Source organism: Miscanthus floridulus, chromosome 8, assembly GCF_019320115.1.
Source record: "Miscanthus floridulus cultivar M001 chromosome 8, ASM1932011v1, whole genome shotgun sequence".
Taxonomy (NCBI): domain Eukaryota; kingdom Viridiplantae; phylum Streptophyta; class Magnoliopsida; order Poales; family Poaceae; genus Miscanthus; species Miscanthus floridulus.
In genome coordinates, this window is record NC_089587.1 from 59,189,922 (window position 1) to 59,205,991 (window position 16,070).

Below are 16,070 nucleotides of genomic sequence, written 5' to 3' on the forward strand. Positions count from 1 at the left end.
GTAGTGTTTTGGGATGGCAGTGAGCACTATCTCGTATCCTTTAATTTGGAGCATATTAGAATATGGAGTGCTTGATGAACAGAGAGCCTATTCTTTCAGCTATACTTCTTGTATTACTACACGAAGTTGCTGCAAGCTGATATATGCAGATGTATCAAGTGGAGTTGCTACCAAGTGAATATGCAATTTCGATGAAGTTGCCGCCTACTGATATATCCTGTCTTATGATGTTTCGATCAAGTGCCATAGGCAGACGTGCAGTTTCAATGAAGTTGAAGCCAACTAATATATGCAGTGCTCAGTTAAGCTGTTGCCAAAGTACCAAGTGATGCCGCTAAGCCAAGCGAGGTGGGTGATAAGGCAGTGCTCAGTTAGCCTATTTTGTTCCTTTGGGGTTTCTTTTTGCTATTGGGCTTGTCCTGTCCTGAACCTGATTTGTGATGTACAACTTTGAAGATGTATATTTCCTTTCGCTACGCTGATATGTGTCTAACTATATGTGGTCCTAGTTAATCTGAGTACTACCTCTGTTTTTTAAGATATGGTGTTTAGAAGAAGCTAGCTAAACTGCTTTGCAGATTCCGTGTCTTTTCTCGTGGTTAAGGCTGTTTAAAAGGTTGCTGGTGGCTTTCTGGCTTAACTCTTGAATCTTGATCCCACCAAAACATTGTCTTTCCTTCCAGATTTTGGCAGATTAGTGCAATCTATGGCAATTTCTAGCATCAAATTTTGGGTTCCGACAGGCGTCTTTGATTTGATAAGTTTTATTAGCCGTTCAAATGGATTGCTCTAGGCTCTGGCCGATGGTACTTTGTCGATTTGATGTTCTTGTTGCTGCTTGCTCCATTGGTGTGTGGATTTTTAAGCATGGAATTGGCACTGGGGGACTTCTTAGGTTTAATCCATTTCACCGGAATTAGTTTGTGGAACTTTGACATTTGGTTGTTTAATTTCTGTGGTTTCCAAAACCAGTAGCAACTTTAATTGATTGCATTGATTCTTTTGAGTTTAGTTTCCACTAGTGACTTGTGTGTGCCCATGCGCGCGTAGAGCCTTTGTAATTCTATGTAACATTTGATCCAATGCAAAATGTGGCAACAATTGACAATTTACAGTGTATTGATTTGAAACATAAGTTATAGGTAACTGAAAAATTATACAAACTAAATGTTTTGTCCAAGAATTATTATACATTACATAGATTGAGCTATCACCGCCCCATTATCACGGCCAATTATGTAATAACTTACGGTGAAATTGTTTCACCAATAGTTAGGGGTGGTGGGGCCTGGGGTACAATCAAACTAGCGGAGAAAAGTTGTATCACAGACGAGTGGTCGTTGGATCAGGCGGTGATGTTTGGGTTTCTTTTTGTCGCCGTATTATACGTTGAACCACATGTGATACCCGTTATGGCCGCCGACACTAAACAATGTTTGGTGGAACCGGCGGAGCACATTCTTCATGACTACTGAGTACTCCCTCTGTCCCCCTTGTCTGTCTAGATTCACACAATGTTTCATGCATTTGTACACACCCTATGACTAGGTTCAGAAAATCTTCGCTGCACTTGGTTCAAAGCCAAAATGAAGAACATATCAGGACAGAGGGAGTAATTTCCCAACTACCAACACCCTCTCATCGCTGTTACTTCCACCAGGAGAAGCCGAAGAGGTCACCTAGTGCTCTACATATTCTTCCTTGTTCACCACCTTCATCATCCAATTTCAAGCATCTGGGCCATTCCCCATAGGGATATCCCTCTGGAAAATCAGGGATCAGGTCTCTATTGTCATCTCTGATGTCACACACACATGCAGTCTCACGTACCCTTAAAAAAGTACGTGGGCCTATCCTCTTTGATGGGCCTATGTTTGGGCCACTAGCCCACGAGTCTCCCCGTAGCATGACTTGAGTGGGCGGCTTACGTCACTAGGCCACGGCGCCGCGGTGGACATCAGCCCATCACTATCCGCTGTCCCCACTCCCCATAGCACCAAACCGTGAAGCGAGCTGCGGAGGCTCATCGGAGGCGACGATCGGAGGCCGGCGGCCAGCGGCCTGCGGCGACAAGAGGTTTGTCGGAGGCAAGGCGTACGCCATTCCTTTCCTTGGGAGTCTTTAGCTCACCGCGGCAGCGGTAGCTAGAGCAACCACCAAGCCCACAAATCCTACCCCACCACAAGTCTGCAACCATTTGTTTGAATGTGAGTGAGTCTTTTCCGCATCCTTTTCTTCAGTTTCTCTTACGATTAAGTGTTTTGTTTCTTGCGAATCGATGTTATTTACATGGGAATTTTTCTAGGAAGCACCGAAGTAGTAGGATGTTGGGCTCTGGTTTTCTCGAGTTCAAGCTTGACTACGTGCAAACCCATCACCTTGGCATTGGGGACGTCATGAGCTATGAGAACTTCTCCGCCGGGGGTTACCTGTGGATAATTAACTGCTACCCTCGTGGGGACGAGATAGATGGCGATGGCGAGCACTTATCTATCTACCTGCAACTAGTGACCAAATCCAAGAATGTCAAAGCCATCTTTGATGCTTCCCTGGTGGGCAGAGATGGCACGCTGTCTTCTTCAGATGTGCTCAGGTTCGTGGAGGTTTACACTCCCAACAACGACACCGAGAAGGGGTGGGATGGCTTCGTGAAGCTAATTGACCTCGAATCTACCTATGTGATAAATGGCATGGTCACAATTTTGTGTGGGGTCATAGTTGTGCCTGACATTGACAACACCTTGCCGGTGCCACCACAGCCCGACTTAGCAAGCCATCTAGGCCACCTACTGGATTCCACTTTGGGGACAGATGTGTCATTTGTTGTGGGTGGTGAGGTGTTCCCTGCTCACTGTGCGGTGCTCACAGCCCGATCGCCTGTCTTCAGCGCTGAACTCTTTGGCCCGACGGCAGACGCCACAACGTGTCGCACCCAATTTTACATACCAAAAATCAAGTACTCATATATATGCGCCCAAGATGTCTAAACACACATATACTATTAAATTGTAATAATATCAAAGTAAAGTACTTATTACATCGCATATCTCATCATATTGTTAATACATAGTTTTTCTCATTGGCAACATTATTACACACAGCGGAAAACTAAACCCAAACTGCCACAGGGACTCCAACTGGTGAACATCATCCTAGTAGTCCTGAACATCCTCCGGAAACTCTTCATACACGTTATCTGTTACCCATTCGGGATTTTCATGGAATGTAAAGCAAGTGTAAGCTCACCATGCTTAGCAAGTATACCAAAGGGATCTATGAGGCTCAAAGGCTAGACACGATTTGACTACGGTTCGCAATTTTAGTTGATCAAGTTTTAGCATCCTGAATCACTACTTTAGTGAACAATCCCAAAATCTAAGTGATAATAATGTATAATCAAGTTTATATCAATTTCCAATCCATCCATAGTAACCACTAATCATGAAGGATCCAGATCGCTCATATCCGTGAGCACGGCTGTTATAACAGGTCAAATATTTCTACAAAAATTATACAACTTTACCCACCGAGCTGTGATTCCCAATGTCGAGGTTTGCAAAGCCCACAACACCTCTACCTAGGAAGTGTGGCAGGGTTTCACTATGTAACCCTTCGCTAGTCGCACTAACAAGTCGTAGCTGCTAAGGTTTCAGCCGTCTAGCCATACGTGGCCCTCCTCTAGGAGTGGCATGCGTGGTCGCGGCACGATACACACCCTAGCAGGAAAGGAAACATACCAACTAGTTCCCCCCTCTTGCCCTTACGGAAAGCTACAGACGAGCTAGTACAATCTAGTTAATAGGTTAAAGTCAGAGCCATATGACACTCGAGGTTGCACGAAACCTCCTAGGTGGCCGCTTTAGGATTAAGTCCTTATGGAGAGGCACTAGAGCACTCAACCCCGTACTCTAGCCCCCTAATTGTTGCTAAAAAGCTCCATTTTATCACATTGCTTAATGCATTTAGTCATGTTTAACAATTATTTTATGTTAAGCGCTGCAGCATCTATCCAAAATGCATACCCAAACCCTAGGTATCAAGGATATGTGGTACAAGTAATAATCTAGGTAAAGTCCTTAAGGTATTTCAAATTAGACACATGCATGAATATGAATTGTAAAGTTCATAGATACAAGGGGCCTTTGCTACACTTGCCTTCCTCAAAGTTCTCTTCTAGATACTGCTGATCTTCTTGTTGATCCTTAGTCACCACAAACTGCGCACCCTCTAAACGTGTTCCAATTCACCAATCAAGCATCCAATCCAATCATTACATGCATATAAATAGACTTCTATTAGAATAGACACCAAACAGTAGAAACATAGGTTGAAAAGCTTATAAATCTATTCTACGTACTGCTACGAACACGTGAGCGAAAGAATCACTCAAATCGGACTTAAAACGCAAAAGTTATGCATGAAATAAGGTTCCAATGGCATTTCTGTAAATAAACCGAACTCATTTTTAAATTAAAACAATTAAAATATGAATGTACACGGATTATGGACTGCGCGTAATATTTCCAAAAACTATAGGGTCTAAAACGAATAAAAACAGGACTGAAATGTATTTCTTTTGAACTGAACTGGACCGCGGGTTGATTCTCTAGAAACCAAGGGGCTAATCTGCAAAACGTGCATGACTAACTGTGGGTTGGCCCGTGTGGTTGCCAACTGGATGGCTACGTGTCAGCGTGTGAGTGGCGCGGTGCACCACGTGTGCGTGGGTGCGCGCTGACGTGGTGCTGTGGACCGAGTCCACGGTCCGCGGTGGACCAGCCATATACCGAACCGGTATGTTTTAATCTTGGCCATCCAGATATATCTGATAGCGAGGGATGCATGGGAGAACCCCCCCCCCCACGCCGGCTGCACAACATCTCCGGTGAGCTCGCCATGGCCGGCGACGAGCCGTGCGCTACGACGAACACCGGTACGGTGCTCCGGACCTCCCCAGGTCAAACCGAGCACACAGACGCGTAGCGCGAGGTCTCACAGACTCAACAGAGCGCAAATCTAGGGCGAGGAACGCACCGAAGTGATGGTCCCGCGGCGGCGCCATGGCTGGCGTGACTGGAACTCACCGGTACGGCGTTCCAAGGCATCATTCAACGAATGGAGAGCACGGGTAGGTACTGGAGCTCACCGCGAGGTCGAAGGAAGTGGTCGCGGCGTCCGGGAGAGCTCCGAGGGGGTGGGTTGACGGTGGCATCGAACTAGAGAGAGAAAGGGTGTGGGTTAGGGAAATTCGAGCAACGATTTACCAAAATGAGGAATTGGGGGTACCTATGGACGCGGGGGAGTACGGCGGAGCTTCGAGAGGCATCGACGATGGTGATTGAGCACTAGAGCAGGTGGACGACAGCGGCAGTGCGTGAGTTCAAGCGGCGAACAGAGAAAGGAGAGAGGGAGGAGTCCGGCTAGGGGTTTTGTAGGTAGGCGGGGCACTGCAGTAGAAGGAAGGGAAGCATGTGGGGCTGTGGAATCGTGAGATTGTGAGCCTTCCTTGCGGGTGCATGCGGCGGTGACTTGCCATGCATGGCCTACACCATCTCCGGGACGAAGGAGGAAGGTGAGGCGGGCGGCTGACGAGTGAGGCCAGCGACGCAGTGAGGGGGAGTGAGCAGTGAGCGATCGGCATGGCTTGGACGTGAGGAAGTTGAAGCGGGCCACAGCGCCGAGCTGGGCCACTGTCTTACGCACGCGTGCGGTGCAGAGGAAGGGCGCAGAGCGGGCCACCGAGCAGGCCGGCGCGAAGCGGGCTGTCGTAGAGCGGGCCGATGCAGGAAGGAAAAGAAGGGAGGGGCGGCTGGACCCCAGCAGGCTGAGCGTAGGAAGGGCTGGGTCGGTTCAGTAGTTGGGCTAGTAAGAGAGAAAGAAGTAAGTTTTTAAAAGAAAATCATTTTCTATTTCTAGCTTTCAAATCCAAGGGAAATTCAAATGAAATTTGAATTCAACTTCAAACAATCTAGCCCTACACTCAACCAAAATAGTATGCTTCGGCATGAATGCAACAAACATGTTTTTAAACCTTATAGTTAATTTTATTTAACCAAAATTTATTATTTGGCCTAGGTTAGAAATACACAGAAAATCAAATAAATTCTCAAAGTTAATTACTAATTTGCAAATGATATTTTAGGGTGTTACAAACCTACCCCCTTAAGATGAATCTCATCCTCGAGATTCGGATGGTTCAAAAAGATTGGGATAGTCAAATTTTAGATCATCTTCTCTTTCCCAAGTTGCCTCATCCACAGAGTGTCTTACACATTCTTATTATCCTGCTTCTTGTGATTCTCTCCGCTGTTTCCAAGATTCTCACTAGATATTCTTTATATGATAGATCCTCTTAGATATCTAGTTCTTCCAAAGGTAATTGTTCCTCAGGTACTCTCAAACATTTCGTAAGCTGCGATACATGGAAGACATCATGAACACCTGAGAGCTGTTATGATAATTCCAGCTGGTAAGCAACTTCTCCTCTCCCGTTGATGATCTTGAAGGGTCTCACATACCTGGGTGACAACTTTCCCTTAGTATGAAATCTCTTAACTCCTCTCATAGGTGAAACTTTAAGATAAACAAAGTCATCAATCTCAAATACCAAATCTCTTCATCTCGTGTCAGCATAGCTTTTCTGTCGAGACTGTGCAACCTTCAAGTTTTGCCTTATTGTTTGTACTTGTTTCTCTGCCAGTTGCAAAACTTCTGGTCCAAAGACTTGACTTTCCCCCGTTTGATTCCAAAACAGTGGTGTCCTGCACTTTCTATCATACAACGCTTCAAATGGTGCCATCTTAAGACTTTTCTGGTAGCTATTATTATAAGAGAATTCGGCATAGGACAAACTTTTATCCCAACTTGTTCTGTACTATAGAGCACAAGCTCTCAGCATATCCTCTAAAATCTAATTTGTCCTCTCTATCTACCCATCTGTCTGAGGATGATAAGCTGAGCTAAAGTTCAACTTCATATCCATGGACTCATGCAATTTCTACCAAAAATGGGATGTGAACTGTGTACCCCTATCTGAAACAATCTTCTTTGGTACTCCATGTAAACATACAATCCTTTCCATGTATAGCTCTACCAACTTTGCACCAGAATAAGTTGTCTTGACAGGAATGAAATGTGCTACTTTTGTTAGACGGTCTACAATTACCCAGATAGAGTCATATCCCCTCTGTGTATGGGGTAATCCCACTATAAATCCATTCCAACTTCTTCCCATTTCCACTCGGGTATTTTCATAGGTTGAAGGAAACCTGCTAGCCTCTGATGCTCTGCCTTTACTCTTTGGCACGTATCACATATGGCCACATGTTTAGCTACATCTCTTTTTAGTTCATACCACCAATATCTCTCTTTAAGATCAAGATACATTTTAGTACTCCCAGGGTGTATAGAATAAGCCGAGTCATGAGTTTCCCTCAAAATAGACTCTCTAATAGACTTCACTTCTGGCACACAACTCCTTTTCCCAAACCACACTGTTCCTTGATCATCCATGTGGAATCCTAGGGCTTTACCAATCACTATATGTTCAGCAATATCTTTAATCCTTTCATCATTCAACTGTCCTTTATGAATCTCTCGTTCTAGAGTAGGTTCTACCTCTAACTCCATGGTGTTAGCCACAATACCCAAATTCAGGTATTCGAATTCCTCACACAACTCTCTAGGTAGCTGAGTTGTATAGGCCATGTTCACATAACTCCTACTTAGGAGCATCTGCTACAACGTTAGCCTTTCCTAGGTGATAGTATATCTCTAAATCATAGTCCTTGATTAACTCTAACCACCTGTGCTACCTCAAATTCAGATCCGACTGTGTGAATATATGCTTCAAACTCTTATGATCCGTATAAATCTCGCACTTATGACCAATCAGGTAATGCCTCCAAATCTTGAGAGCATGTACCATGGCTACTAACTCCAGATCATGAGTCAGATAATTTAACTCATGTTTTCTCAGCTGTCTAGATGCATAGGCAACAACTCTACCCTCTTGCATAAGAACACAGCCTAGACCTTGACGTGAGGCATCACAATAGATAGAGAAGTTTTTGGTAAGATTAGGTAAGACAAGCACTAGGGCAGAAGTCAGTCTCTTCTTTAACTCCTCAAAACTATCCTGACATTGATTAGACCATACAAATGTGGTATTCTTCTCTAACAGAGTAGTCATAGGTTTGGCTAACTTAGAAAATCCCTCAATGAATCTCCTATAGTACCCAGCCATACCAAGGAAACTCCGAATCTCACTGACATCCTAAGGTGGATTCCAACTCAACACATCTCTAACCTTTTTGGGATCTACTGCTACTCCTCCGTTAGAGATTATGTGACCAAGGAAAGATACTTCTTTAACTAGAACTCACATTTACTAAACTTAGCATAGTGCTGATGTTCTCTAAGCTTCTGCAATACTAACCTCAAATGTCCCTCATGTTCTTCTTCATTCTTAGAGTAGACTAATATATCATCGATGAACACCATAAGAAACTTGTCAAGGTACTCCGTGAATACTTTGTTCATCAAATACATGAAGTAAGCAGGTGCATTTGTTAGACCAAAGGACATGACTGAATTCATATAGTCCATATCGGGTCACAAAAGCAGTTTTAGGAATGTCAGAACGTCTTATTCTCAACTGATGGTGTCCAGATCGGAGGTCAATCTTGGAAAACACATAAGCTCATTTCAACCGGTCAAACAGGTCATCGATTCTAGGCAGTGGATACTTATTCTTAATTGTGACCTCATTAAGTGATCTGTAATCTATGCACATTCTTTATGTACCATCTTTCTTCTCTACAAACAATACTAGTGCACCCTAAGGTGAAGAACTAGGTTGGACATAAACCTTATCTAGTAATTCCCTTATTTGTTTCTTAAGTTCTGCTAATTCATTCACTCTCATTCTATAAGATCTCTTAGCTATGGGTGTAGTTCTAGGTAAAAGTTCAATTATAAACTCAATATCTCGTTCAGGTGGCATACCTAGTAACTCCTCAAGGAAGACATCTAGATACTCGTTTACTATCCATATATCCTCTATGGTTGTGCCCTCCAATTGATTAACCCGACAGATTTCTGCGGCTGACTATGTTACCACATACTCAGCTTTCTCTCCAGATAGAGTGGTAAGATTCATGGAACTATTCCCACAATTAATAACTGCCTTTCGGGACCTCAACCAATCCATACCCAAGATAACTTCAATACTAGATGAGTCTATGGCTACAAGGTTGGGTTGAAATTCTACCCCCCTTATGTTGAGACTAGCAGCTAAGCATATCCAATTTGCTTTCATTTCCCCTCCAGGTGAGTTTACTGACATGGGTTTCTTCATAACATATACAGGAATACCATGCTTCTTTATGAAAGTATATGCTATGAAGGAATGCGAAGCACCAGAATCAAAACATGCTATAGCTGAGTTTGAGTTGACTAGAAACATATCGATCACTACATCCGGTGCCTCCTGAGCTATTTCTGTAGTTACATGGTTGACCTTTCCCTAGACATAGTTCTGTTGCATGTTAGCCGTCCTCTTGGGGCATCTATTGGAGTAATGTCCTGGTTCTCCATAATTGAAGCATATGTTATCATTAACTGCATTTGGCACCTTTGGTGTGCCATTCTTCTGTGGAGCATTGAGGACATTATTCCTCATAGGAACATTGTTGACTTGCTGCTGGCGCTGAGATGGTGCCTTATATTGCTGCTGCTGTTGTGCACGCTGTGGTTGCTGGTTGCGATTGACCAGACTGGACTGGCCTTGATAGCGCTGCTGCGGGTAAGCTTGTAGAGGAGCAGTGTAGACACGAGAGTTACTCCGTTGTTGTTGCCCCTGGAACTTTCTCTTCTTGTCCTCCATTTGGCGGCGCTTGTTTTCTATAACCAAGGCCTTGTCCACCAGCTGCTGAAAACTAGCAAAGGTATGGGACAACAGTTGGTACTGGAGACCATCATTCAAACATTCCATGAATAGCTCATGTCTCTTCTCATCATCATCCACCTCAGTAGGTGCATACCATGACAATTGTATGAACTTGTCATGATATTCTGCAGCAGACATGCTTCCCTGCTTGAGAGCCAAGAATTCTTTCTTCTTCAGCTTCATCAATCCAGCAGGCACATGATGAGAGCGGAAGGCACCGCGAAACTCTTGCCAGGTGATGGGATTAGCTTTGGTACAGCCAAAGCAGAAGGAGTCCCAACAATCAAGTGCAGCTCCTTGCAGCTGTCCAGAAGCATACAAGACCTTCTCTTTATCATCGTACTGGGCAATCTGAAGTTGCCTCTCAATAGCACGTATCCAATCGTCAGCCTAGAGTGGGTCGGTGGAGTGCTTGAAGATAGGTGGATGTCCTTTCAGAAACTCTCCCCTCTTGTCTCTGACTTGAGGGGGTGCATTCCCATTCCTATGCCCCATATTCTGCATGTTCTGAGCCATCTGCTGAAGCGACTGGGTTTGCATCATCATCAGCTGCTCTATAGTGATAGGAGGTGGTGGTGGTAGGTCCTCGCCTCCCTGGTTGTTCCTCCTGGTGTTCACCATCTGTAGATACATCATATAAGTCTCATATGCCCATAATATATAACCTTTAAGAGATAATGGTCTATTATGAGTAGGTATCACAAGATCAAGACAAGAGATATAGGTAGGGTATAAAAGAAGATAATTGTTCTGAACTTTTCTGGCGAGTTGGACAAATAGCAGTGTAGTAAAACGAGCATATCTCACTCTCTGTTTATCATCTGGATGCTAATTTTACCTTTATGGAAAGCTTATGAAATTCTCTACAACTTTCATTTAGAACACTTTTTCAGATTCTGACATTTAATCAGGAAAAAACAGACGACAAGCAGTACTGCTCCAAAATTCTGACAGCACAGAAACCTCAACTTACAACAGCTGTATCACACAATTAATAATAGGTATTGAGGTGATTCCAGAGCCAAAATAAAGATGTAGAAGTCTACTTATCTCCATAAAATTTTCATGACCATTCAACATCTAGAACATAAGATATGAACTGATAAAGGTGGACTGCTCAGAATGATACAGAATGGACAGCAAGTTAAAAAGAAACCCAAGTATTTATTCATATCATCCTTATGCCTTAATCTTAAACTAAATGACCGTGGACATGCCCACAAGTTATCACAATCATGTCAAAAATCCAAATCAAACATTGTTCATTATGACAATCATCCAACAATTCAAATGACAATTGTTCAACCATTAAAAGAAAAAGAAACTAAACACTCTCTCGCGCATCTACGCGTGTTTATTACATAATTTTAGGAAATCCTCCTATGGGTCGATGTTGGTGCTGGTGTTGGGGTCTCCAAATTCTCTTATGTTCCTCGGGGGCGATTGAGCAGGAACACCTGGCGCTTCCACATCAGGACCTCCTTGATGTTGGTTCAATGTAGCATTCTCACGAGCAAGCTGCAGATATGCCTTCCCCATGACATCTAGCTCGTCCAAGGCCTGATCCAACTCGGTGTTGGTCTGGACCAAGCTCATTGAGGTAGGCCTAAGCCTAGGGTTCACCTCTCCAAGTGGTGCAGCGATGTTGCAAGTAGACTGGCCGCTCCGACGGCGGGGAAGATAACGATCCTCCTCCCATGCGATGTCATCAAAGTGACGGTCGTGGTTGACCACCAACGCCTATCGAGCAGCATCCCGGATGGCGGCTGCATGTGTGAGTCATGCAATGATGGCACGGTGGATGTAGCGCACCCGAGTCCATTCACGGATGTACACTTCTGTCTCTCAGAAGCCGGTGTAGTCGAGGTGGGTCCAATGCTCCATCCTGTATTGAACAGTGCACCTGGTGTGGTAGCGACGTACAAGTGCGAAAAGCTTCGGGTGGTAGTAGGCATCTCCTTGCAGATCATAGTGGATCTCCACGGTCCACCCTTGAGCAAGCAGTGCATCATGGTCATCCTCACCATTATTTCCACCATCTCCTCCATCTCCGTCACCATCACTACCCTCATCTCCATTACCATCTCCACCATCACCACCATCATCAGAATCAGAACTATTAGAATCATCTCCATCATTAGGATCACTAGCTCCCTCCTGACCACCCTGACCATTTTCTTCCATGGGCTCCTCCCCAAATTCTTCTATCTCTATGTGCTCCTCAAACATGGGCCCCTCTTCCGTCTCTTCGTCCATGGGCTCATCTTCCATCACGTCCTCCAAAGGTTCCCCCATGGGCACCTCCACAAGCGGTTCCTCCTCCATGCTCCTCATAGCCTCCACTAGATGTACAGGAACGCGCTTTCTAAACGTGAACCCTGTCCTCCTTTTGGGCATCACAATGGTCCTCTTGCGGGGTGTCTGCTTGGTGCGGACCATCTATAAGATTGAAAAGGTTGAGTATTAGAATAAGATAATTTTTGCAACAGATAAAGGATAGAATATAAGCAAAATTTTATAGCAAATTAAAGGTAGTAAAATAAAGGTAATGTGATCCTAAAAACGTCCATTTCTAACTAGGTTGATCGTCCTACAGTCAGTTATAGCTCTAATACCAATTTGTCGCACCCAATTTTGCATAGCAAAATCAAGTGCTCATATATGTGTGCCCAGGATGTCCAAACACACATATACCATCAAATTATAATAATATCAAAGTAAAGTACTTATTACATCGCATATCTCATCATAATGTTAATACATAGTTTTGCTCATTGACAACATTATTACACACAGTGAAAAACTAACCCAAACTGCCACAGGGACTCCAACTGGTGAACATCATCGTAGTAGTCCTAGACATCCTTCGGAAACTCTTCATACACGTTATCTGTTACCCATCCGGGATTTTCATTGAATGTAAAGCAAGTGTAAGCTCACCATGCTTAGCAAGTATATCAAAGGGATCTATGAGGATCAAAGGCTAGACACGATTCGACTGCGGTTCGCAATTTTAGTTGATCAAGTTTTAGCATCCTGAATCACTACTTTAGTGAACAATCCCAAAATCTAAAATGTATTTCTTTTGAACTAAACTAGACCGTGGGTTGATTCTCTGGAAATCGAAGGGCTAATCTGCAAAATGTGCACGGCTGACCGTGGGTTGACCCGCGTGGTTGCCGACTGGACGGCCACGTGTCAGTGTGTGAGTGGTGCGGTGCACCACATGTGCGTGGGCACGCGCTGACACGGCGTTGTGGACCGAGTCCACGGTCCGCGGTGGACCGGCCACATACTAAACCGGTATGTTTTAATCTTGGCCGTCCAGATAGATCCGACGGCAAGGGATGCACGGGAGAACCCCCCCCCCCCCCGCCGGCTGCACAACATCTCCGGCGAGCCCGCCATGGCCGGCGGCGAGTCGTGCGCTACGACGAACGCCGGTACGGCGCTCCGGACCTCCCCGGGTCAAACCGAGCACACAGACACGTAGCACGAGGTCTCACGGACTCAACGGAGCACAAATCTAGGGTGGGGAACGCGCTGGAGCGACGGTCCCGCGGTGGCGCCATGGTCGGCGTGACTGGAACTCGTCGGTACGGCGTTCCAGGGCATCATTCAACGAACGAAGAGCACGGGTAGGTGGAGGAGCTCACCGTGAGGTCGAAGGAAGTGTTCGCGGCGTCCGGGAGAGCTCCGAGGGGGTGGGTCGACGACGGCGGTGAACTGGAGAGAGAGAAAGGGTGCGGGTTAGGGAAATCTGAGCGACGGTTTACCAAAATGAGGAATTGGGGGTACCTACGGACGTGGGGGAGTACGGCGGAGCTCCGAGAGGCGTCGGCGACGGCGATTGAGCACTGGAGCATGTGGACGACAACGGCAGTGCGCGAGTTCAAGCGGCGAACGGAGAAAGGAGAGAGGGAGGGGTCCGGCTCAGGGTTTTGTAGGCGGGTGGGGCGTTGTGGTAGAAGGAAGGGAAGCGCGCGGGGTTGCGGAACCGCGAGATTGCGAGCCTTCCTTGCGGGTGCGGGCGGCGGCGACTTGCCGTATATGGCGTGCGCCATCGCCGGGACGACGGAGGAAGGTGAGGCAGGCGGCTGACAAGTGGGGCCAGCGACGCAGTGAGAGGGAGTGAACAGCGGGCGCTCGGCGTGGCTTGGACGCGAGGAAGCCGAAGCGGGCCGCGGCGCTGAGCTGGGTCATTGTCTTGCGCGCGCATGTGGTGCGGAGGAAGGGCGCGGAGCGGGCCGCCAAGCAGGCCGGCGCAAAGCGGGCTACGTGCGGAGCGGGCCGATGTGGGAAGGAAAGGAAGGGAGGGGCGGCTGGGCTGCCAGCAGGCCGAGCGCGGGAAGGGTTGGGCCGGTTCAGCAGTTGGGCTGGAAAGAGATAAGGAAGTAAGTTTTTAAAAGAAAATCATTTTCTATTTCTAGTTTTCAAATCCAAGTCAAATTCAAATGAAATTTGAATTCAACTTCAAACAATCTAGCCATACACTCAACCAAAATAGTATGCTTCGGCATGAATGCAATAAACATGTTTTTAAACCTTATAGTTAATTTCATTTAACCAAAATTTATTATTTGGCCTAGGTTAGAAATACATAGAAAATCAAATAAATGTTCAAAGTTAATTACTAATTTGCAAATGATATTTTAGGGTGTTACACAATGCCATCCATCACGCTGCACGACATCGAGCCCGCGGCATTCAAAGTTATGCTTCAGTTCATGTACACGGATGCCATGCCTGCAGATGATGAGCTTGGAGACCCTCTCGTTGAGATGATGATACATTTGCTTGCCGCAGCTGACCGATATGCGCTGGACCATCTCGAGGTTATATGTGAACTCAAGCTATGTGAAAATGTCTCGACGAAAACGATTGCTTCTGTTTTAGCTTGCGCCGAGACGTACGGCTGTCTAAAGTTGAAGACAAAGTGCATGGAGTTGTTTGCTGTGAAGGAAAATTCCAAGAAGGCAGTGGTCACAGATGGTTTTATCATGCTGTTGCAGAAATTCCCAACGCTTGCTGGTGAGCTGGCGAGGAGGGTGGCGTTATAGAATGCTTAAATCTCCAGAGATATATGGTTCAGAAGTTTGTCTATATATTTAGTAGTGTTTTAGAATGCCTGTGAGCATTATTTTGTATCCTTTAATTTGGCGCATATTAGAATTTGAAGTTCTTGATGAACAGAGAGCCTGTTCTTTCAGGTATACTTCTTGTATTACTGCATGAAGTTGCTGCCAGCTGATATAAGAAGATATATCAAGTGGAGTTACTACCAAGTGACACATTCAGTTTCGATGAAGTTGCTGCCTACTGATATATGCTGTCTTATGTAGTTTCAATCAAGTGATATAGGAAGACATGCAGTTTCGATGAAGTTGATGCCAAGTGATATATGCAGTCCTCAATTAAGCTTTTCCCAAGGTACCAAGTGATGCTGCTAAGCGAAGCGAGGTGGGTGATAAGGCAATGCTCAATTAGCCTATTTTGTTCCTTTGGGGTTTCTTTTCGCTATTGGGCTTGTCCTGTCCTGAACCTGATTTGTGCTGTACAACTTTGAAGATGTATATTTCCTTTCGCTAAGCTGACATGTGTCTAACTATATATGGTCCTAGTTAATCTGAATACTACCTCTGTTTTTTAAGATATGGCGTTTAGAAGAAGCTAGCTAAACTGCTTTGCGGATGATGTGTCTTTCCTCTTGGTGGCTTTCTGGCTTTACTCTTGAGTCTTGATCCAACCGAAACATTGTCTTTCCTCCCAGCTTTTTGCAGATTAGTGCAATCTATGGTAATTTCTAGCATCAAATTTTGGGTTCCGAGGTGTCTTTGATTTGATAAGTTTTATTAGCTGTTCAAATGGATTGCTCTGGGCTCTGGCCAATGCTACTTTGTTGATTTGATGTACTTGTTGCTGCTTGCTTCTTTGGTGTGTGGATTTTTAAGCATGGAATTGGCAGTGGGGGACTTCTTAGGTTTAATTGATTTCACCGGAATCAGTTCGTGGAACTTTGACATTTGGTTGTTTAATTTCTGTGGTTCCAAAACCAGTAGCAACTTTAACTGATCGCATTGATTCTTTTGAGTTTAGTTTTCACTAGTGACTTGCGCGCACC

The 16,070-nt window shown here is 45.2% G+C and overlaps 1 protein-coding gene across 1 annotated transcript; it reads left to right on the top strand.

Moving 5' to 3' along the window:
* The first annotated feature begins 803 nt into the window (after positions 1-803).
* LOC136469148 (BTB/POZ and MATH domain-containing protein 1-like) lies at positions 804-15,009 on the top strand. The gene is made up of 3 exons (XM_066467460.1): positions 804-895; positions 2,306-2,925; positions 14,606-15,009. Exons 1-3 carry the CDS (start codon positions 804-806, stop codon positions 15,007-15,009), a joined length of 1,116 nt encoding a protein of 371 aa, XP_066323557.1.
* Positions 15,010-16,070: the final 1,061 nt, after the last annotated feature.